Genomic DNA, 24,883 nt, shown 5'->3' on the forward strand with positions numbered 1-24,883 from the left:
CTTTTATGGCAACCTAGGGATGCTGGAGACCTATTCCAACCCAGATCTACATGGGTACTAGAAAATTGCCTTACATGCTCAAAAGTGTTTAAAAGGTGCCAGGATTGTGTATCACGTGTAACCACGGTAACATGACACGTATGTATTCAAGGTCACCCTGGTGGGATTGGGGTTAGAATTGGTCCCCAGCAACCTATGCTGACTGTAAGAGGCAACTAAATGGATTGCGTGGTAAGACCTGGTGACTTGGTTAACGCGGTGGATTGTTGCTCATAATATCAATCACAGGATTGTCTGGTCCAGATTTATTATTTACAGGCCACCTTCTTCTAGGTGAAATATTGCTGAGTGCAGCATTTAACAACAAATACACACATATTTTAATGCTGAAAATAAATTTCTCAGAAAGGAACAAACTTGATTGAAACTCACACATAGTTTCAAGATTTAACATGTCGTCATGGTTAACATGTCAAGAAGGAATTTACTAGTTTATCATGACATTTACAAAAGAGATCAGAAAATATTATTATGAGAGAGTGAGTGAGTATGGTTTTACGCCGCTTTTTAGCAATATTCTAGCAATATCCCAACAGGGGACACCAGAAATGGGCTTCACAAATTGTACCCATGTTGGGAATCAAACCCGGATTTTCAGCGTGACGAGCAACCGCTTTAACCACTAGGCTACCCAACCGCCCTGTAAATATTATGAAAAAGGTCACAAACACTTGAATTGTGAAAGGCAATACAAGGAGCTCATCAAGCAGCGAAACAAATACAAATTTTCCAGAACAGCATTGGACGGTGAATATGGCAAAGATATTTTCAAAAGAATGCATGTCTCAGCTGTGAGTCGCTCTCTACCTAACACAAATTTGACAATTTTTATGAAGAAAATGCTGAAGGTAGAGTGTCGCCAAACTGACTCTAGATAATAAACCCATCAATAACTTGAATGGACTACTATTTTGATTTGAGGCTAGTCCCTCTTGGCCTGTTACATATACGAGTCTTGCATGTCATAAGTTAAGCCTAAAATATATAAAAAAGTCTTGGTCCTCAGGCACCGCCCACAGCATCATACAGTTTGCTGCAGGTTTCGGTTTTATTTCCATTTTTTTTAAAAGTATAAAAAAATGCAAATACTAAAAAATAATGCGATCCAATATAGTACACAGTTACTTCCCTTTACCATGTTTACATGGGCACTGCTTTACTGCGCATCTCGTCTTATGGTGATGGCGGCAATAGGAATGTGTATGCTTGTTTATGTAGGGAGGCCCTTTCCCAGTTTGATGGTACACAACCGTTAATTTGGCTACATACTAGTTTGAAGAAGCAAAAAAAAAGAAAACCACCGCCTACCTGCACTATATTTTCAAAAGTCATTGCCTGAGAACCAATTCTTTTATTTTTATAAGTGAAGTTAAACAAGCACCTGTTTCTGGGATGGAACTGTACTTTGATGACGGGGGACGGGAAGCGGAAGACCCTGTCACACTCCCCGGTCAGCACGTTCCACACACTGACAGTGTTGTCTGTGGCGGCACTCAGCAGCTTCCGACCATTCCTGTTGTAGCTGGAACACATCACACACACATCACACACATATCACCATCAGCATGAACAACACAGCACTGCCAGTTTATTATTATTAAATAAGAGACATACCGTATTCGACGTAATAAGCGCCCGGGGCGCTCTCAAAATTAGAAATTGGGGTCTCTTTTTTTGGTGGAAAAAAAAACAGAGTTGAAAGATTGTAAATTTCGTAGTTTATGCTGACAGCCTGAAATGATACAAAAGAAAAGTATGTGTGTATCATACACGACAGATGTATTTTCCAGAATTTAATTGGCCATAATTAAGGGTACATATAACACATGAGGGCGGATTATACATGAATAAATAATACAATGTGTACATTGATCAATCGGAAGGAGTGCTAATTGGGACTGTTCACTAGCCAATATATTAGCAAATATCGCCATGGGCGCTTATTAGAGCGGGGCGCTTATTACCTTGAATACGGTAACTGTGTTTATAAACCTATTACCCTATATTGCATTAGGTTCCTGACAACTTAGGGTAAACCTAGTAACCAGCTCATCTTCCAAGCCCAGGTTTTGAAGGGGTTCTCTTCCAAACCTTGGTTTTGAAATAGATCACTTCTAAACCTATTTGCGGTTTACATTTCAATTGTAATACCAAGCTTTTACAATTAATGTTTTATAAACTTGCTTCTTGATGTGAACACAATTCTGTCTCATGATTGGCTAAAAGTCACAAATGAAAATTTAATGATGTGAATCCAACCTCCAACCTCACATATCACGTTATGATCTGTAACCCACTGTTTTATCCACTGAGCTACCGAGGCAGGTGATGAGCAGTTGTTAAATTTATCATGCCATGACTCCACCTAGTCCATGCTGCACATGTTTTTTCTTTCACACGCTTTGAGTGAATTCCTTTTATACAGCGATACACTGTATTGTTTCACTAAAAGGTATGTCAATGTTTTCTTATTTTTTCTGGTATTTCTTGGATTTAGACGGTTCATTAGCATGATAAATTGGATAAAACATGCCTCCTCATTTCCAGTTGAAAATGTAAAACCTTCAGCTTAAGAAGAGCTCTCGGGCGTTCGGCCCCCAGGTTTTTCCCTCGGACATTTTCAACAAAAAACCTCAGAGGCATGTTTTATCCTATACGTAATAATCATCAAGTTTATCATAACCCTGTGTGGCATTAAGAAGATGTAAATTAACAAGTGTTCCCAAAACACATTACTCAACCATGTCAACACCGTACAATGTGACAGGCAGTTTCTGATTCACAATGTGTCTGACAATTCTCAATTTAATGATACATCTGTCATGTGTCTGTTTCATAACAATTGAAAGATTTGTAGGACCATGTAGATAGTATGACATTGATAAGTTAGATAATACTGATATGTATTCTGTGGAACAAAATGTATTACATTTAACAAGGACAGACAGACACTTCACTCATAATATATAGAACATGTAGAAGATTCTTCGAATTAAGATACATTAAAAAGGAAAGGACAGGAACATTTTGCGTAAAACATTGCGTAAATTAACTAAAATAGTTAAAACCATCCCTAAATATCCCTAAACATGATGACCAGCACATATAAAGCTCCTGTTTTCTCACCAAAACAAATATAACTGTTGATTTTCTAACATTGTCGTATGGTCACACAACATAAACCATCACCATAAGAAGCTGTAGAAACACATACCTGATGGAGCAGACTGGATGGACATGAGCATTGATAACCTTGGCTATTCCCCGAGTGAGGAAATCCCAGATAACAATCCTGCCATCATTGCAGCCAACAGCTAGGAGTGTTCCTTGTCTGTTGAAGGAGCAGGTCACAGCAATGCTCACACAGTCCAGAGCACCATCAAAGTCCTAGAAAACAAGGAATTGGACAAATTCTATCAGCGTAGCATGAGAAGATTAAATATCTATCCTTCAGTATGTTAAGTGTACCAAATATTTTGATTGCAAAATGTACTTTGCCAAAGTTATGAACCTGCAAAAAGTGTCAATTTCCAAAGGAAGGTTTGGCTGTATTAATCATAAATCATGGCTTTGTATCATGGGAGCATAAACATTTTGCACAATATTATATATATTTTCGAAACTACAACTCCAAGTGCTTCAAGCAAGATCTAGTATATTATCATGCGCCCTTATTAAAACATGTTAAATGAAGTCTGTGTTTTGGTTTAAATTTCGAATGTTTCAAAATCACACTGCTTACATTACAAACTATGTTTTGACTACATTTTGGAATAGAACTACTGTTATTGCGTTGGGTACGAATCTTACATAAATGAAATAGCAGACGAGGAAAAGATGGTGTTGATTTACTAGGTCATAAGATCGTGCTGAACATTTATTCTAAAAGCGTCGTTGTCCATAGTTTGAATGTAGATCCAGGTTATCCTGCACGACCGACTGACAGTAAATAACGTATATTATACACTCACCTCTGGATAATTCTGGCCAAATGTCTCTGCAAAATAAGATGAAAGATTGTATGAATATATCTAAATGATTAGAAACTCGAAAAGACATCGAAAATAGACATTGCACACAGAAACGTACCAAGCAGGTCGAGATTCATTGTGACCGCGCCAAAAACCGGAAGTAAACATGTCTCGAACCCCAGTGCGCTTGCGTGGAAATCGTTGTTTTTTACGTACAACCCCGTTTGCTTATTCTCGCCACTGATTGGACAATGCCAAAATTGACCAATAGCATCAAAGCTTTTCCATTCCCGAATGGTTTGTGATGAAAATAATCAGAAACACGTGTTCTCTAAGGAATTGGTCCTGGAGAAATATAAATTCAAGAAAACAATGAAATATATGAGTTTTCTTGTAAAAAAATGTTGTTTTAATCGTTGAGTTATGAATGTTTGAAGAAACAGGCAAAATTCGTCAAGTGTATTTTACGGATATAAAAAAACAGGTGTTTATAGTATAAGCGATATAAACCGGTTTATCAAAGACCGGAAGTTGTCCAGCCGGGACTATCAAGTTACAAGTTGCAATTAACCGACTGATGGAAGCGTAGACGAGAACCAGATGGAAGAAGCTAAGAGCTGGTAAGGAATGACCTCATGAACCTAAGCTAGAGTCACTCGGTCCATTCACAGCGGGAAGTTTATATCTTTGTCTTATCAGATCGTTTGCCAGTAGATAGTTTGCAACATGGATGAGCTTCAGTGTTACTCTGAACATGGAATGTAGTGGAATTCAGACGTAAATCTTCACTGATTTTGGACTTTAGACGTTTGTTTTGGAACAACCACATCTGTTAACATGGAAGCGACATTTATTGTTTTTGTGATTTTAATAGCAATTGCAAACTCTCGTGAAATTGAAATGCGATTGAGGAAAAGGTAAGTCTTGAAGTTAAATTGTTTGTTTTACCTCGAAATAGCAAGAAATTCTTTGGTTTATTCATGTATTTCAAATGATATTTCAGTACGACTGGATAGATCTGACCCTTATGGTGTTTTGGATTATGGTCAAAACAATTATAAATAAACAATAACAAAATAAATGAAGCACAATTTTATTGCTTGTGATGTTCTTATCCTAGCTTTGTATTTTTATCTCATTTAATCATCTCTGTTCGTTTATTCATAAATGTCCCCATGTTTATCACCAGTGTATTATTTGTCAACAACAGAATGTCTCACCCCCCCAGCCTGTCATCTGTGAGTTGTCAACAACTGTCTTGTGAACACAGCTGCACCGAGAGTCCGCGTTTCCCAAGATGCACTTGCTGGAAAGGATTCTCACTGCAGCAGGACAGGAAATCTTGCAAAGGTTTGAGTCTTATCCATCCAGTGAATACCTGAACTATTTTTTTATTGGAATTCTTTAGTGTTCAGAATTTTTCCCACTGGCTTTTGAAACTGCCAAACCTGGTGGACTGGCAACTATAAAAATTACCAGTCCCCCTAATTTTTGTCAGTCACAACTTTCAACAAATAAAAAATGTATGAAAATTAGCTGGTTTAATTCTTTCAGCATCATGTTCAGTGCAATGAGTCATCTCTGAAATAACTTAGTTAGATTTACATGTCATTCACACAAACTTCAGTCACAATTTTCTCTCACTTTTTTTAATATTTCGAGAAAAAGTGAAATGTTATTTCCGTGCACTAAAAATAGACAAGGGGATGACCTGATGTTAACAGACAATTAAGCTGACTTCTTTAAAAAAATATATTTCTATCAATATCACTGATGTTTTGTTCTACATCAAAGATTTATAAGGATCTTTATTTGCCAGTTCAGAGGGACTGGCAGTCACTTGAATTACCAGTCCAAGCCTAAATTTACCGGTAAAAAACTGGTAATTACCGGTAGACGGGAACACTGATTCTTCTAAAAAAATAATAAGGTAATATGAATCATGAGAGGTAGCTAAGGTAAAGGTGGACTTGCCTCAAGCCGCTTGACTGTTGACACTCCTTGCAAGCTCCTGTCGATTTAAAACAATATTTGTTCTCCTTTTGATTGGGGTTGAAACATTGAATACCGTATTTGACGTAATAAGCGCCCTGCTCTAATAAGCGCCCACGGCGATATTTGCTAATGTATTGGCTAGTGAACGTTCCCAATTAGCACCCCTTCAGATTGATCAATGTACACAAGACTTGTTTGTTCGTGTATAATACGCACTCGTGTGTTATATGCACCCAATTATGGGCAGTTAAATTCTGGAAAAATATTTCTGACGTATATAAACAGTTCAGGCCATCAGCATAAACCACGAAATGTATCTTTCAACTCTGTTTTTTTCCACTAAAATAATATTCCAATAAGTGCCCCCTATTTCTAATTTTGAGAGCGCCCTGGGCGCTTATTTTGTCGAATACGGTATATGTATTTTATGTATATCTTGTATTTGGAGCCTAATGCGAAGCCTGGCATAATACTATATTTCATTATGTATGATATGAAACACACTCAGCTGATCATCTCTTTGTTCTTCCATGGTTAAGATGTAATTGCTCTCATTGAGGTAACCATGGTAACTCTAGAAGCCAATATGTATATAGTGTTTGAGTGACCTCTCCATCTATGATTTATTTTTTCCATATAAATCTATTATATATAAAAAATTGAAACTTGAAGCGAGATGATGTCAACATAACTGGAATACAGATCTCACCATCCCTAAAAAATTGAAGAGTTTAAAGAAAATAAAAGAAATAATGAAAAAAGTGTTAAAAAACACACTATGTTTTTACATTGATTAAACTTACAAGTGTCCATTACAAATACTTATGCGTACAAAGGTTTAAACTGCAAGACCTTATGTTACAAGGGCTGGACAAGACAAGGTTTGCTAACACTGCATGCTTGGTCACATATTCGCAAAAAAAAATTAAAATCTGAAATGTATTTTTTATTATGTTTTTTCCCACCTTCCGACCAGGATTTTTGTATAAAAACAAGTGACTAAACCGGAAACACAAACATGGGCCTAAGTATACTCTAATTTCTTGATTAATGTTGACTTATGATTATATTTTAAATATTTGCTCCTGAATTAATTTTTCAAAAATGAGTATTCGATTTTTTGTCTTTCCATTAGATATCAACTGAAATATAGTTTTGAAAACTTGAAAACATGTCATGTCCCTCTCTTTACATGTAAATATGTCAGCTCTTATGGACAAAGATGTAATTGGGTTTTTTAGGGTTTTTTTAATATTTTTTATTCAATTCAGTATATGACATTACAGAGTTATACATGGAGTAGCACGTCTTGTGGCATACTTGTTAGGTATAGGTTACTTATACAGCAGACAGCAGGTCAGCAAGTTTAAGTTCGCTACAGGTGTCCATCAAAGTTTACAAATGGTGAAAACGGGCAAATATTTGCCATATTTATCAACTAAGTGTGAAGCTAAATCCTTACAAATTGGTTGTGTAAAAAATTGTTTATATATATTAAAAATAAATAAATAAAAAAATATTTAAAAAAATAAATAAATAAATAAATTAATAAATTAATAAATAAATTAATAAATAAATAAATAATTAAAAAGAGATATATTAACCAAATAAATAAAGAAATAGAGACATATTAACTAGATAAGGAAGATGTAATTGTTGTTGTTTCAGACCTGGACGAATGTTATCTGTTCTCGTCCATCTGCCAACACAAATGTGTCAACACTCCGGGGAGCTATGTCTGTACCTGCCACCCAGGCTTTGTCCTGGCAGTGAACGGCCGCAGTTGTACACCACACAACAGTGAGTATCTACCAGAATACCATGTCCTCTTCGTCCCATGAAGATCCCATTTAGAATAGGTCTTCAGCAACCCATGCTTGCCGTAAAAGGCAACTATGCTTGTCGTAAGAGGCGACGGTGGCCCAGTCGTCTAAGGCGCCGCATTTCGCTGTGCAGAGTTGCGTCCCTTGGGCACGCCAGAAACCTATGATTTTGGGTTCGAATTCCGGTCCGCCCCGATTATGTTTCTAGGTTTCTAGGTGGCCCAGTCGCTTTCAGGGTCTGCTAAAAAAACATCTGCAATAGAACAAAATGTGTGTAAAAGTGTCTACAGTAGAGAGGGTGTTTTTGTTTGACTGCCTCCGTGGTGTAGTGGATAGAGAGGGTGTTTTTGTTTGACTGCCTCCGTGGTGTAGTGGATAAAGAGGGTGTTTTTGTTTGACTGCCTCCGTGGTGTAGTGGATAAAGAGGGTGTTTTTGTTTGACTGCCTCCGTGGTGAAGTGGATAAAGAGGGTGTTTTTGTTTGACTGCCTCTGTGGTGTAGTGGATAAAGATGGTGTTTTTGTTTGACTGCCTCCGTGGTGTAGTGGATAAAGAGGGTGTTTTTGTTTGACTGCCTCCGTGGTGTAGTGGATAAAGAGGGTGTTTTTGTTTGACTGCCTCCGTGGTGTAGTGGATAAAGAGGGTGTTTTTGTTTGACTGCCTCCGTGGTGTAGTGGATAAAGAGGGTGTTTTTGTTTGACTGCCTCCGTGGTGAAGTGGATAAAGAGGGTGTTTTTGTTTGACTGCCTCCGTGGTGTAGTGGATAAAGATGGTGTTTTTGTTTGACTGCCTCCGTGGTGTAGTGGATAAAGAGGGTGTTTTTGTTTGACTGCCTCCGTGGTGTAGTGGATAAAGATGGTGTTTTTGTTTGACTACCTCTGTGGTGTAGCAGATAGAGAGGGTGTTTTTGTTTGACTGCCTCCGTGGTGTAGTGGATAGAGAGGGTGTTTTTGTTTGACTGCCTCCTAGGTGTATTGGATAGAGAGGGTGTTTTTGTTTGACTGCCTCCTAGGTGTAGTGGATAGAGAGGGTGTTTTTGTTTGACTGCCTCCGTGGTGTAGTGGATAGAGCGTCTGTCCAGCAAGCAGGAAGGTCAGTGGTTCGATTCCTCTGAAAAGAAGAGATTTGTGATGGCACCATCAAACTGATATAAGAAGATAAAACACGTCTCACTTGGGTACACAAGTTGATTGTAAACATGCAACGCTATCTGCAGGATCTGCTGATTGTGTCTTTGTTACTAGGCAATGGTATTGCTTGGGTTATCAGTGTGTTATGTGTATGATAAGGCACGTCCGAGGGTGTTTATCACATTTAAAACACGCATCCTAAGGATAACGGTTTTAGATATCCTAAAAACCCGAGGGAAGTGTTTTATCTAACTTATGAACCGAAAAAAGAAACTTTAAACAACATTTATCAACATTTTTATGTTTCGAACATACTTTCCATGAACCTTAGGAAACGCGCGTAAAATATCTGTTGCTGGCGTACGGATCTTGAAAAGGACATTCTAAAAAACAGTGTGGCTTATCAACAACTCTGTAGCCTCGTGGTACACTCACTGGCTACAGATATGAAGGTTGCGAGTTCGATCCTCGGGAATATAAAGAAAACATTTGTCATTTGATTTTACATTTACATGTAACGATCTGAACGGAAGTTGTATAAATAAAATACCCAGGACATTGTATAAAATCCCTGGGATATTAAAACACTATATATAGCAAATATGGCTTGAATATCCTATAAATTCCCAGGGATATTATATAAAATCCCAGGGACATTACTACATCCCTGTTTATGAGATTTAACCCGACCAGAGAACAATAGGATGACATCACCGGAGGTTTATAAGTTCAGTGATCAGCTAGACAAGGGGAGGTTTTCCAGAGTAGTTTGTATTCCAAACAAGCATTCTTCAGTGTCATGGTAGGGTGGGCAGTATCTGGTAGAAGAATCAGATAAACATCCATTGTTTGGGCGGCATCCACTAATGCCTACATCCACTAATTGTTTGTGTACAAGACATTGTGTTGTGATGTTTGCAATGATCTTCATTCTTGATAAGGACGTTGAACTCAACAGGTGTCTTCTGGGATTTGACTATAACTACATGGTTACCCAACAACTTTAGGTCTCTAATGTTCGCTTTTCTTCATGACTATGAACGCATTCCTTCTGACTTATATATGTTTGAACAAAGCTAAAACTTCACTCAACTTCAGTGTATGCATGACCACATTATTTTATAGGTGTAACTAAATACATTTTGCCAGGGCTACTGTCAAACTATTCCCAATCGGACATTTTGTACCTATCTCTTGACACCAAAAGCGGTTGGTTACCCGCTTAGGGTTGGGTCGGGTAATAGGGATTTGGGTACCCGGGTAGTAAATTTGGACTAGTCCCTGCCCAAGTTACCAAAAACTCTATCCCTACTCCCGGATCCTTGAAAGAAAAAAGGGCAGGGGGATTTGAAAATCTGGCAGCCCGAGTTGAAATCAACCCGTCTCGGACGGTCGGGCAGGCAGGTATTTCGAACACTGCCATAGGCTCCCTTCATTTATATTTACTGTAATACCCCTGAAAAATAATTTGTGAGTCTCGAGAAAAGTCAGTTTGTAAGTAAGACTTTGAGCCTTTAGCTCTGTGTTTACATTCTAACAAATAATGTATTCAAGGAGAGATCTACATGCTCTAAATGCATCGATCTATATCAGTGTTCGAAATACCTGCCTGCCCGATCGTCCGAGACGGGTTGATTTCAACTCGGGCTGCCAGATTTTCAAATCCCCCTGCCCGACGGTCGGGTTATATTTCATATGTAAAAATATTCTAAATATTTCCCGATGATAAGCATTATTTACATGATGTATTCTAGGATATTAAATACAAATCTGACCTAAAAAGTGTTTGCTATTTCTTTTCTTGCATTACTTCATGTTCAATGAATTCGATTTAAAGTTTTAATTAAATTATCCTGACAAACATATGATTATGGTGGGCAGGCAGGTTTTGGTCATTGCTGGCAAGTATTTCAGCTAGCCAGTCCTGTGGTCTGGCTGAAATTTTTGGGAGTTTCATACCCTGTTATAAGGTAGGCACAATTTTATGGATTACATTTTCTTTAATACTGTAAATACTGATGGTCTATAACAACAGTCAATTGTTTGATGGGCATTACTTAGAAGTTGACGGATGACGGATGACAACGGTATAAGGATCTATACCGAAACGTCGCTTTTTACAGTATTAAAGAAGTTGTTATCCATAAAATTGTGTCTACCTTGTCATCCGTCAACTTCTAAGTAATGCCTATCAAACAATTGACTGTTGTCATAGACCATCAGTATTTACAGTATTAAAGAAGTTGTAATCCATAAAATTGTGTCTTCCTTGTCATCCGTCAACTTCTAAGTAATGCCTAGCAAACAATTGACTGTTGTTATAAACCATCAGTGCTGAGGATGTTTGTTAATTAGCACCAGCTGTGTTGTACACCAGATTAAAGGGTTGATTGTGCAATCAATTCATTTCTGACACTTGCCTTAAACCTTTGAGTGGTGAATAAACACTATGACCACAGGGCATGTACACAGAGCGCAAATTGGCCATGTAGAAACATCAGTAGACATCTTATTACAAAATACAGAGTCCTGATTGGTATATCTGTAATTATCAGTTATACGAGACACAATATTCACTAACTGAAGGTGGATCTCTATCTAGTCTGTGGTGTTCTCAGGTACATTATCCATAACTTTCAGTGGCATTTAGAAGTTTGTGTGATGAAGAAAGACAAGTTCTATGGATGAACAACTTCTTTATTACAATTTGTGCGACGTTTCGGTGTAGATCCTAACACCTTTATCAAGCAAGTGCTTGTGTAGGAGACCACGTAATTTAACATAAGTTAGGGACATCGATTTCTCTTAAACTATTCAGTGGATTTATCTCAAACTTAGTACATATAATCTGTGTCATATGGAGAGGTGCAGTCAAAAGAAAAAACTTGATTTTATTATTTTTCCATTTTTTTTATGAATTTTTCAAACCCTAACCCTATCCTCGCTATTCGATTTGAAACTACTGACACGCTAGGCGGGTCGGGGGTATTAGTGAGCCACGCTCATTTTTTTTTCCTATTTGGGGTTTAATTTCACTAACTCTTCTATAAACCAAAACAGAAGAATTTACCTCATTTAGTTTTATTTGTTGTTATTTGTTTGTCTTCAGAAAATACTCAGTGCAGTGGCAGGAGTTGTAGCCATGGGAGACAACTCAGTCATCATAGGATCCGCAGGCCATTTTCAAGTAAAAGACTGTTTCATACACGCGGAACCAGACCTATCTCAGGGTCAAGGACAGTTCCCTGCAGGGGTCAAGGTTGTGATACATCCACTCCTGCCAGACAGCGTCGTCGCCATGGATACAGCAGTGCTGAATCATTGACAAGAACAATCTCACCGCCAATGTTCCTCCCCTGTGTAGGTAATAAGTGTAAAAGGTACAAGCCAGTGTATCAAGGAAGGAGAAGGACGGAGTTGTCTCCCTGTGATAATGGAGGCTGTGGAGGAAAGAAAATAACAAAAGGTCAAGGCCACATTGTATCATGCTTGCATCCCCCATGTGGTCAAGCTGACCCTAAGGAAGATGGGATCCCAAGTGAGGGGGCAATGAGAGGGGCACTTAGGGGGGATGGTTGTCATGGGAGGGTGTGCCAGGATGGTTATGATGGGAGAAAATCCTGGGGGGTGTTCCCCACTGAGAGGGACTATTTGATAAACACTGATGACTTGAAGGATGCTTATCACGATGCCCAGAATAAACATTCAAATGTGCTGAATTCAAAACAGCATGTAAACTCTTCTGGAAAGAAAGCTGAAATTATTCCAAAAACAAAAAAACATAAGAAAAGAGATTTAAAAAGCCAAAGAGAACATACAAGGATGAAATCCGGGTTTCCAATTACAAGCAAACACCAATTTATAAATGTTGTCAACAGGCAAAGAAATCATCCGTCGTATTCTAAACTCAGAAAGTCAAAAGCATCTGTGCAACTTCCTTATCAGATGAAGCCAAAGAACAAAAATGAGTTGAAAAGTAATAAGATGGAGGAAACTGTGTTTGAAGACATGCAGCAAGATGGAGAATGGACATGTCGCGGGGATCTCTGCAACCAGAAGAACCGACTAGGTAACCTGCAGACAACTCAACCAAGCACTCTGGTGGATGCTACACGGGTCAAGTGTCCAACTGGCTACCAGAAGGGTCTGTTTGATGGCATCGTTGTGTGTCGACCATTGCGCGAGAGTGCTCGTAAAGAACTTGAGTCGAAGAACTGTCCCCCTGGTTATAAGGCTGTGATGGGTAAGACTGGTGCTGAGTGTGTGTTTGATGAAGACAGTTTGGCATGTGGTCCAAGGCAGGTGCTTGTTGAGACGAAGATGGGGAGGAAGTGTGTCGCTGTAACAACGCCAGCTCCACCATCCTGTCTCACAGGACAGACGCTTGTAAAGGTGCAGGGGGAATTTGTATGTGAGGATATTCCTACAACTACAACTACTACAACTACTACTACTACTCCAACACCAACTACTACTACTACTACTACTACTACTACAACTACTACTACTACTACTACTACTACTACTACAACTCCTTTGACTTGTCAAGACAATGAAGACCTTGTTATGGCAGTTTCCGGTGCTATCTGTGTCCTGAGAACAACTCCAACGCCCACAACGACATTCCCACCATGTCCTGTTGGCTTACAGCGAGTTCAGACATCAATAGGAATTGTGTGCCAGTATGTTGGTCCGGCCTTCACCATGACAACCAGACCTCCCCTGGTCTGCAGACCCCCACAGATCATCATTGACACACCAAGAGGCCAAGCGTGTGGGTTGCCCCCAAAGAAAGACGTCACAAAAGTTAAGTGTCCTTTTGGACAAAGACTGGAGGAAGGGCCAAAGGGTCTAAGGTGTAAGAAAACAAACCGAGCCACACTGACAGGCCTCCCCTGTGCCTCTGGGCTGGAGTTAGTGAGGACGAACAAAGGGCTGGAATGTAAGTACCGGCGGACAACGCGGAAGACGTCTGAAGTGACCCTTGCTGGAAAGGTCGGCAGCTCATGCCCTGAAGGTCAGATAAGGACAGCGACACCTGGTGGATTTGTTTGTCGGGATCTAAAGGTGTCAGAGGTTGACCTGCTTCCCGACTGCCCTCGTAATATGATTCCTGTCCAAATGCATCATGGGTTTGAGTGCGTGAAAAAATCGCAAGTGACCTTGAGCTGTCATAAGGGACAGAGGATGGTGAGGATCGGGAGCGGGTTCTTCTGCGAGAAGGTACAGATTAACTCGAGACTGAGGTGTCCTGTTGGGCAGATCCTCATCGCTGCCGATTCGAGACCAGTGTGTAGGACGCTGGACAAGAATACCAATCTCTGTGACGAGGACTCCCGCCCCGTAGAAACTGAAGATGGGGTTGTGTGCAGGTCCTTCACCCTGGACCTGGACTGTCCCGTAGGGTACCATCTGTCCTCCTCACCCCCCAAGTGCCACCCCCTCGCAGCGGAATACGACTGCGACACAGAACCATGTCCTCCTCGCGGGGGTCCACTGTCGCCATGTGAACAGGGCTACGGACTCGTTAATACCACATTCGGGCTGGTGTGTCAGCTGGAGGAGTTTATTGAGGTCATCTGCGATGACTTCACATGCCGGACAGAAATTGTGGAGAACTGTAAGATAGATCGGGTGGACCGACACAAGCGACGGAGCTGTAAGGACCTTCTGCGTGGCTTCCTCAGGGGATGTAACCCACAGTGTGCCAACGGAGGAACGTGTCTAAACGGGACGTGTGTCTGCCCCGCGGGAGTCATGGGGAGTACCTGCCAGGAAGGTAAGATGATCAGTTATAGAAAGGGTCTTGACATAGCTATCAGGGTAGTGTTTGTTCAGACCGGTCTTCAGCAACCCATTCTTGCTTGTCGTAAGAGGCGACTATGCTCATCGTAAGAGGCAACTAAGCTCGTCGTAAGAGGCGACTATGCTCGTCGTAAGAGGCGACTATGCTCGTCGTAAGAGGCGACTATGCTCTTCGTAAGAGGCGACTATGCTTGTCGTAAGAGGCGACTAACAGGATCGGTTGTCCAGGCTCACAGACTTGGTTGATGCGTGTCATCGCATTCCAATTGAGTGGATTGAGGCTCATGATGTCAATCACTGGATTGACTGGTCAGACTTGATTATTTACCGACCGCTGTCATATAGCTGAAATATTTTTGAGCGCAACCATTATTGAAGTCATTTCATAAGCGAATGACCTTCAAAGTGACATAGGGGCGATAGGGTAGCCTAGTGGTTAAAGCGTTCGTAGTCACGCCGACAACAGTGGTTAGATTCCCAACATGGGTATAATGTGTGAAGCCCATTTTGGGTGTCTCAGACTTCAGTCCAGGCTAGTACAAGCAGCCACACGCACGCACGCACGCACGCACGCACGCACGCACGCACGCACGCACGCACGCACGCACGCACGTTGCAAAAGAAGTGCAATAATCTTGGACGCGATGTTAAACCCCATTTCACCTCACCTCACCTATTGGGTATGTTAACATGGTTAAAACCAATGACTTGGTCTGTTTCAAAATAATTCTTCTTAAAATGAAAGGGGCACGTCTAATTAGTATATTTTACCATTAATGAGGCGTAACACTTTTAGGCATTGTTCACTTTATAAAAGTTCATGTGTGTGTGTGTGATGACTGCATTCAATCAGTAAATAATGTGTGACGTGTGTTTGATGAGGACTGATATTTCTGATATTGATACTGAGGCAGATTGATTATGTTGGTTTTGTCAGATATTGATGTGTGTATGTTTACTGATATTGACAATGTTGATGTGTCATGATGATGTTGACTGGTGTTGCTGTTTACAGATGATGATGATGATGATGATGACAAATGTATATGTTGATGTTGACAGATATTGATGAGTGTCAAGAGCTGCCACCTGGTTTCTGTCAGTATCGCTGCAAGAACACATTCGGCCACTTCGAGTGTGAGTGCCCCCCTGGCACAACACTGAACAGTGACAAGAGAACATGCACAGGTGAGCTTCCATCCTCATCAGTGCAGGGTAGGTTTTCACAATCGGTTTAATAGCCCTGGCACAACACTGAACAGTGACAAGAGAACATGCACAGGTGAGCTTCCATCCTCATCAGTGCAGGGTAGGTTTTCACAATCAGTTTAATAGCCCTAGCACAACAGGGAACAGTGACAAGAGAACATGCTTAGGTGAGCCAGGTAAACTACCATCCTCATCAGTGCAGGGTAGGTTTTCACAATCGGTTTAACAGCCTTGGCACAACACTTAACAGTGACAAGAGAACATGCACAGGTGAGCAAAGTGAACTATAATCCTCATCAGTGCAGGGTAGGTTTTCACAATCAGTTTAACAGCCCTGGCACAACACTGAACAGTGACAAGAGAACATGCACAGGTGAGCTTCTATCCTCATCAGTGCAGGGTAGGTTTTCACAATCGGTTTAACAGCCTTGGCACAACACTGAACAGTGACAAGAGAACATGCACAGGTGAGCAAAGTGAACTATAATCCTCATCAGTGCAGGGTAGGTTTTCACAATCGGTTTAATAGCCCTGGCACAACACGGAACAGTGACAAGAAAACATGCTTAGGTGAGCCAGGTAAATTACCATCCGCATCAGTGCAGGGTAGGTTTTCACAATCGGTTTAATAGCCCTGGCACAACACTGAACAGTGACAAGAAAACATGCTTAGGTGAGCCAGGTAAATTACCATCCGCATCAGTGCAGGGTAGGTTTTCACAATCGGTTTAATAGCCCTGGCACAACACTGAACAGTGACAAGAGAACATGCACAGGTGAGCAAAGTGTACTACCATCCTCATCAGTGCAGGGTAGGTTTTCACAATCGGTTTAATACCCCTGGCACAACACTGAACAGTGACAAGAGAACATGCACAGGTGAGCTTCCATCCTCATCAGTGCAGGGTTGGTTTTCACAATCGGTTTAACAGCCTTGGCACAACACTGAACAGTGACAAGAGAACATGCACAGGTGAGCTTCCATCCTCATCAGTGCAGGGTAGGTTTTCACAATCGGTTTAATAGCCCTGGCACAACACTGAACAGTGACAAGAGAACATGCAAAGGTGAGCTTCCATCCTCATCAGTGCAGGGTTGGTTTTCACAATCGGTTTAACAGCCTTGGCACAACTATGAACAGTGACAAGAGAACATGCACAGGTGAGCTTCCATCCTCATCAGTGCAGGGTTGGTTTTCACAATCGGTTTAACAGCCTTGGCACAACTATGAACAGTGACAAGAGAACATGCACAGGTGAGCTTCCATCCTCATCAGTGCAGGGTTGGTTTTCACAATCGGTTTAACAGCCTTGGCACAACTCTGAATAGTGACAAGAGAACATTCACAGGTGAGCCAGGTAAACTACCATCCTCATCAGTGCAGGGTAGGTTTACACAATCAGTTTAATAGCCCTGGCACAACACTGAACAGTGACAAGAGAACATGCTTAGGTGAGCCAGGTAAACTACCATCCTCATCAGTGCAGGGTTGGTTTACACAATAGGTTTAACAGCCTTGGCACAACACTGAACAGTGACAAGAGAACATTCACAGGTGAGCCAGGTAAACTACCATCCTCATCAGTGCAGGGTAGGTTTACACAATCAGTTTAATAGCCCTGGCACAACACTGAACAGTGACAAGAGAACATGCTTAGGTGAGCCAGGTAAACTACCATCCTCATCAGTGCAGGGTAGGTTTACACAATCGGTTTAATGGGCGATCTTTTTCAATTTATCTTCCCTTCACTAACCCGCTAGGTGCGCTGACCCGGACGGTCCAACCTTAAACTGACGGCGCATGTGGTATGCGCGATACAAGCACTACATGTTACTATGACGTCTATAGACAGTTAACTAGTACAACCTTCACCTCTGTCGGCAACGGTCACACTTGTGTGCGGACAGTATATCTTTTCGCCTAAACAATTATTTATCTATTGCCATGTCCGGAAATAAATGTTCCTTGATTTAATGATACATCAGGGATGACCACGACTGATTGTATTGTATAGTTAACCACTAGATAGGCGTTCGAAGCGATGCGGTGAAATCAGCTGATCGTTCCTCCCAGGTCGCTTTGTTGACGTTTTGCAATTGGTACTGAAAGTGTTGCCCTTGATGTATGATTATGAAAATTAAGTAGATTTTGTATACGTTCCTATATCTATGTTGTAGCATCGCCGAGCAGGCCACATCATATGCATGCATTTCCTTATGTTAAACTGTGAGGCGATACGTTACACGAAATGTGAAGGTCTCATGCAACGTTGCCCGTAGGCTCAATGTTGTGAATATTGACAGCAACACATGTAAGTATTTGTCAGATATATAACTGAGAGCAATGAGAAATGTTCTCAAGAAATTGTAAGAGTAACAGGCTCTGAAAAATTACGTCATCAACTAGATATCATGATACAATCTTCAAAATAAAAGAAATGGAAATCACTGAAATCTGTTTTGATATTTAAGGGTTAAATGGTGCATGTTGTATACAAGGATTTTATGTATATGAATGGTAGCTGTTTGTTGCCAAATACTACAATGATTATATTTCAATATGATCAATGAAAGATATATATTATTTTAGCTTTTTTTAATTTTACAAAGCAGAAAAAAACCAATTCAGACACAGGGGACCCTATAAATTAGTTAAAATACATATTCAAGAGTATTTGTACCAACTACAATTTTTATAAAATAAAACAATATATTCATACTAATTGCCAATCTCTATAATGTTGTTTGTGTATTAACAATGCAGTGTCTACATCCAGTTTGCATTGACAATAATCATATGATTGTGACACAGATAAAGCTCATTCTTAACTTCATTAGGCCTTGCTTTTTATGTTTCCTTGTTCTAAACTGATGTTTCAAATTCCAACAAACAAATTATTAATGTTTTTCTTTTTTCACTTCACACCAAAAGATATCTGCATTGCACAATGACTCTTATTATTTTATTTAATATCTTGGCACACTTGTGCATGTGTACTAGTATTGGGACTCTTGTATTCTTTCAGGTTTGGAGAATCAATCAATTCATTGTGAAAACATTTTTAATTTCTTACATAAGTTACTTTGATCTTGATAAGATCAAACTAGATCCAAATTAATTTGAGAAGATTAAATTATGCAGTCTATACATTTCAGCCAGTCTGTCTAAAATCCGGTCCTATTTTTAGTCAATAATAAATGAATGAAAATTTAAGAAAAAATATACCTTACCTGAGTGAATCAGTAAATATGCATATTGACTGAAATGTTCAGTCAAAATACATATTGGGCCTGATTATAGACACTGACAGTAACATATGTAAGTATAATCTGGTATATGCAAAAACAAATAACATAAATAAATCCATTTATCTACATGGAATGAGTGTGGGGTTCAATTTCCATTTATTTAACTATCAGAAGATTTGATGATAAACTTTCATATTCATATTTTCATATAAAATTCATATTTGCTATATGATAATAATAACTACAAAATATACTTTAAAATACAGGTGTCTTGAAGTACTGTTGAATGAAAATCAGGATACTTAGATACAGCAGGATAGTGTGTGGGTTTGTATGGGAAATTTGTCAACATTAAAAAAAATATAATGTTACTAAAACAAGAAGATAAAACTTTGATTTAGATCTATTTATGCATCATACACATTTTGTGGGGTATTCAGTATGATTTGTTGTTTGTTGGGACAAATCTCTGTAATTAACTACTATTTTAAGAGCATGAGTATCAGAATTCTGTAAGAAATGATGGATCAATGAATTAACACCTGTGATGACTCAGAGCACTTAATGATGGGACACATGTTATAAGGGGCAGAATAATATGGGTAAATCTCTTATTTCAAAGTATGATGACTAGTATGCATATTGCAACTGAGTAACTGAGTGCTTAATAGCTGCATGGTAGATGTTCATGAGGCCTATTTCTACAAAAATAATATAAATTTAAATATTCAGATGCAACTTTAACTTTGATATAAAAAAAGTAACATTTAAAATCAGTTGTTTTATTATTTTGAACGTTATTTCTTCTTAAAATATTTGTAAAGGCAGGGATGTATACTTACTATATAGATCATTGGTAAAGGCCTGTCAAAGATGTCTGTGTGCTGCAAATGTTGGCGTATCTCTAATTTTATTACATTGAAGTCCATGGTAGTATTTGTTGAGATTTGAATGCTTGAATTGTTGTGGGTAATAACACAAAGGCTGATAAATAAAATGAGTTTGCATTATTTCATCGATGCAATATGTTAGCCCAGACCGATTAATGCCTCGCTCTTTTCTGACGTAGAAAATACCGTGGCAATATACCATTTTTCATGACGTTTTCCCCGCTATATTCCAAAGTGACAATTCGTCTTGTAGTTGAAGACTCAACACATGTTGATAATATAAACTAATAATCACTACAAAATATGTGCTAGTTAAAAATATTCAGTTGTAAACGACCGTTTTTGAACGAAGGTGCAACAGGATAACTCTTTAGCTTGGCTCCGTCTCTACATGTCAGTAGTTGTCGCAGCGCTTATTGATCCGGGAACCAGACCGGAAGCGACAGGTTGGACCGTCGCTTATATCATTTCAAAAGGAGAGTTATCGTCCTTTGGAACAAAAAGATCGCCCATAGCCCTGGCACAACACTGAACAGTGACAAGAGAACATGCTTAGGTGAGCCAGGTAAACTACCATCCTCATCAGTGCAGGGTAGGTATACACAATCAGTTTAATAGCCCTGGCACAACACTGAACAGTGACAAGAGAACATGCTTAGGTGAGCCAGGTAAACTACCATCCTCATCAGTGCAGGGTAGGTTTACACAATCAGTTTAATAGCCCTGGCACAACACTGAACAGTGACAAGAGAACATGCTTAGGTGAGCCAGGTAAACTACCATCCTCATCAGTGCAGGGTAGGTATACACAATCAGTTTAATAGCCCTGGCACAACACTGAACAGTAAACTACCATCCTCATCAGTGCAGAATTAAAAGATAATATTATGCAAATGGACTTGTTTGTTCAGTATATAAACGGCAAAGATTTTGTTTGAATCTTTATTTTTTGGACAATAGATACCATGGCATCTGGTTTCAGTGTTGAGATGTGTGCCCGACTGCCTGAACGGCGGTAGATGCAGCAACAGCGGCGTGTGCGTGTGTCCCTCTGGCTTTACGGGAGATTTATGTGAGAGTGGTAAGTTTCCTACAAAGTTATCTTAGTGAGTTTCATGAATTCAAGCAGAAATTTTGTGTTTGTCTTTTATCTTCTTCTAGGAAAAAATTGAAGTGGATTATTATCAGAATGTCAGTATGTCTTCTTACTCCAAATTTCTCATTTTTTCACACGACTGTCTTTCTACTTTCAAGAGATCAATTCTTAAAAAGACATTTCAGATTTGTATTTCAATCACCAACCAATCAGCTAACAAAGTAAGGATCAAATGATGATGATGATGATGATGATGATGATGATGATGATGATGTGAGAAATGGGGTTTCATGCCACATTCAAGATTATTGCTTTTATTTAGTAAAGTACATGTATCTTTGTGTGTGGCTGCTTGTACAAGTCCGACTATTGCCAGTTCTATAGTGCTAGCCCACTGAGATACCATGCTGCAGTTTAACTTAGATACCCTCCACTCAAAGTATGTCGACTCGGAGGTGACCATTCCTTGTTTCCACCCTTAAATGCCAAGCACCAAGCAGCAAAACAACAAATACTGTATTCAATGTAGCACCCAGGGCGCTCTCAAAAATAGATGAGGGGGGGAGGGGGGTGGTGGAAGGGGGCCTTATCAGAATATAATTTTGGTGAGAAAAAAAAACAGAGTTGAAAGATCGTAAATTTTGTGGTTTATGCTGACAGCCTGAAATGATTCAAAAGAAAAGTCTGTGCGTATTATACACGCGAGATATATTTTCTAGAATTTAATTGCCCATAATTAAGGGTGCATATAACAACCGGGTGCAAATTATACACGAATAAATAAGTCTTGTGTGCATTGATCAATCGGAAGGGGTGCTAATTGGGATTGTTCACTAGCCAATATATTAGCAAATATCTCAGTGGGCGCTTATTAGAGCAGGGCGCTTATTACATTGAATACGGTACAATCTTTTAACATGTTTCGGTATGATCTGGCCGACCCTGCGGAATATGTGCATTTAATTTATAGAAAAAAACTTGTAAATTGAAATCAACATTATAATAATTATTTTTTCAAAATTATGTAATAAACAATTGCAAAGCCTATTTGTAGTTTAATATGACCTTGTTTCCCCAGATATAGATGAGTGCGCTGGTGGGCGTGGCCTGTGTGAGTTCTACTGTCGCAACACTTACGGAGGCTACGCATGTATCTGTCCCCCAGGCTCTCGACTGAGGGGGGACAACAGGTCCTGCATGAGTAAGTGTAGCATCTTCTTGAGTCAAGGCTGTTGTAGTGAGTGAGTGAGTATGGTTTTACGCCGCTTTTAGCAATATCAGGTATCCTACCCTCACTCCCCCATGGGACCTGTGTCTGTCTCGGAGTTAGAATAGGTCTTCAGCAACCCAAGCTTGCTGTAAGAGGTGACTACGCTTGTCGTAATAGGCAACTCACGGGATGGGTGGTCAGACTCGCTGACTTGGTTGATGGATGTCATCAAATCCGAATCAAATCCCATGATGTCAATCACAGGATTGTCTGGTCCAGACTCGATTATTTACAGACCGCTGTCATATAGCTGGAATATTGCCGAGTGCAGCATTAAACAACAAACAAACAAAATATTTCATGGGGATGCTGGATAAAATTTGTTCCCCACAACCTATGCTGGTTGACTTACTGATTTGGGGTCAGGTTTGGTGACTCATTCGTAGTGTGTCGACCGCCTCCGTGGTCTAGTGGTAGAGCGTCCACCCTGAGAGCGGAAGGTCCGGGGTTCGATCCCCGGCCGCGTCATACCAAAAGACGTTAAAAGATGGTACTTGTTGTTACCCTGTCTGGCGCTCGGCATTAAGGGGCTAAAACAAGGACTGGTCGGCTCGGAGTCAGTATTCTGTGTCTGAGTGGGGTATTCATGTTAAACTGTGGCATGGTATCTCAGTGAGCTAGCACTATAAATCGCCATCAGTCCGGACTAGTACAAGCAGCCACACAAACACACACACGTACATGCACGTCGCTATATAAGTGCAATAATCTTGGACGCGACGTTAAACCCCATTTCACCTCACCTCACCTCACCTCACTTCACCTCACCTCATAGTGTGTCATCTTACCCTGACGACGTGGATCGTTGGTCACACTAACATTTTAACAATCACTGGATTGTCTGTACATGCCACCCTCACTCAGCTGGAATATTGCAAACATTAAACAGACAAACAGACAAACAAACATATTATTGAACTAAACAATAAATATTAGGTGACATTTTTGCTCCAGTCATGGATGAGGATGGGGAGTTTCTGTACAATCTGCTTCCTCCCTCAGATACCACGTGTCAGCCCGAGTGTCGGAACGGGGGTCACTGCGAGAACCACCGATGTGTGTGTCCCTCCCAGTTTCAGGGGGTCATCTGCCAGCTAGGTGAGACACGACATTATTATAAACACAGCTGGGGGGGAGGGGGCAAGGTTATTAAATGTCCACCGTTCTAACAATGTCACGTCATGTAATATGCTTATATTGGTATTGCGCTTGTTCTCTCTCAATAAGATCTGACATACCGTATTCGACGTATTAAGCGCCCACGGCGATATTTGCTAATATATTGGCTAGCGAAAAATCCCAATTAGCACGCTTTCGATTGATCAATGTACACAAGACTTATTTATTTGCGTATGATACACACTCGTGTGTTATATGCACCCTTAATTATGGGCAATCAAATTCTGGAAACTATATCTGTCATGTATAATATGCACAGACTTTTCTTTTGTATCATTTCAGGCTGTCAGCATAAACCACAAAATTTACGATCTTTCAACTCTTTTTTTTTTCTCACCAAAATTATATTCTTATAAGAGCCCCCTAATTTTGAGAGCTCCCTGGGCCCTTATTACATTGAATAGGGTATGTCAGACCTTAGCACAAGCGCAATACCAGTTCTATACGTAATAATCAACCAGTCCTGTTTACTGAAGACACAAGGATAACACATATATCTGTCATTGAAAGGTCTGCTATATGTCTCTTTGCCAATTACACATTATCATGTCATATGTTTAGCTTAGTAAAGTGAATTAGCACTCTTCAGTTTTAGAGGCATGATTTTGCATCGCGTGACTGTCACGTGATGTCAACACGCAGATGTGCATCTGACAGCTGTCAACACTTTGCGTGAATGATTCTGCACAAATCATTGCAATAAAATGCACATCTGTAAATAGGCGTTAAAAGGCGACTATGCTTGTCGTAACAGGCGACTAACGGGATTGGGTGGTCAGGCTCGCTGACTTGGTTGATGCATGTCATCGTATCCCACTTGCCTAGATCGATGCTCATTATGTCAATCTCTGGATTGTCTGGTCCAGACTCAATTATTTACAGGCCCCTGTCATAAAGCTGGAATATTGCTGAGTGCGGCATTTAACAACAAACAAACAAATTATTAATCAGACTGCAACAATGCTCTCACTCATTTCACAATTCCTTTTAATTTCAGATGTGAACGAGTGTTCAGGTAGGCACCGATGCAGTCACACGTGCCACAACAAATATGGCGGCTATCATTGTTCGTGTCCTCCGGGGCTGACTCTAGCTCGGGACAGATATACGTGTGAACATCCCTCCAGAAGACTTAAGTCTCGCAATCAAATTGGAAAATGATTCTTCACATTATATTTGACACTTGTTAATAAATGTTCAATTTCTA

General features: G+C 40.0%; 2 protein-coding genes across 5 annotated transcripts in view; one reads left to right on the plus strand and one right to left on the minus strand.

The window, feature by feature from the left end:
- Positions 1-4,196, minus strand: part of LOC124148905 (retinoblastoma-binding protein 5 homolog) — a 28,587-nt gene extending 24,391 nt beyond the window's left edge. Inside the window, exons 1-4 of one of the 2 annotated variants that reach the window (XM_048398553.1) lie at positions 4,150-4,196; positions 4,032-4,057; positions 3,275-3,447; positions 1,442-1,582 (exon numbers count right to left, since the gene is read on the minus strand). In XM_048398553.1, the coding sequence (XP_048254510.1) occupies positions 1,442-1,582; positions 3,275-3,447; positions 4,032-4,057; positions 4,150-4,168 (359 nt within the window). In that variant the 5' untranslated portion in view covers positions 4,169-4,196. The remainder of the gene's footprint in view (positions 1-1,441; positions 1,583-3,274; positions 3,448-4,031; positions 4,058-4,149) is intronic. The other variant, XM_048398554.1, reaches the window with a different exon arrangement.
- A 368-nt stretch (positions 4,197-4,564) lies between these two features.
- On the plus strand, positions 4,565-24,883 carry LOC124148904. Of its 3 annotated transcripts, none has more exons than XM_048398555.1 (9): positions 4,565-4,651; positions 5,242-5,381; positions 7,695-7,826; positions 12,088-14,757; positions 15,846-15,971; positions 21,114-21,212; positions 22,306-22,428; positions 23,500-23,595; positions 24,674-24,883. In XM_048398555.1, the coding sequence occupies exons 2-9, from the start codon at positions 5,243-5,245 to the stop codon at positions 24,835-24,837; spliced, it is 3,549 nt and encodes a 1,182-aa protein (XP_048254512.1). In that variant the 5' UTR covers positions 4,565-4,651; position 5,242; the 3' UTR covers positions 24,838-24,883. The 3 variants fall into 3 exon arrangements, with proteins under 3 accessions (XP_048254512.1, XP_046376113.2, XP_046376112.2); XM_046520157.2 differs by lacking the exon at positions 4,565-4,651 and adding an exon at positions 4,671-4,948 and having other exon boundaries at positions 5,221-5,381; XM_046520156.2 differs by lacking the exon at positions 4,565-4,651 and adding an exon at positions 4,671-4,948.

The sequence above is a fragment of the Haliotis rufescens genome, unplaced genomic scaffold, assembly GCF_023055435.1.
Source record: "Haliotis rufescens isolate VD_foot unplaced genomic scaffold, xgHalRufe1.0.p SCAF_18, whole genome shotgun sequence".
Taxonomy (NCBI): domain Eukaryota; kingdom Metazoa; phylum Mollusca; class Gastropoda; order Lepetellida; family Haliotidae; genus Haliotis; species Haliotis rufescens.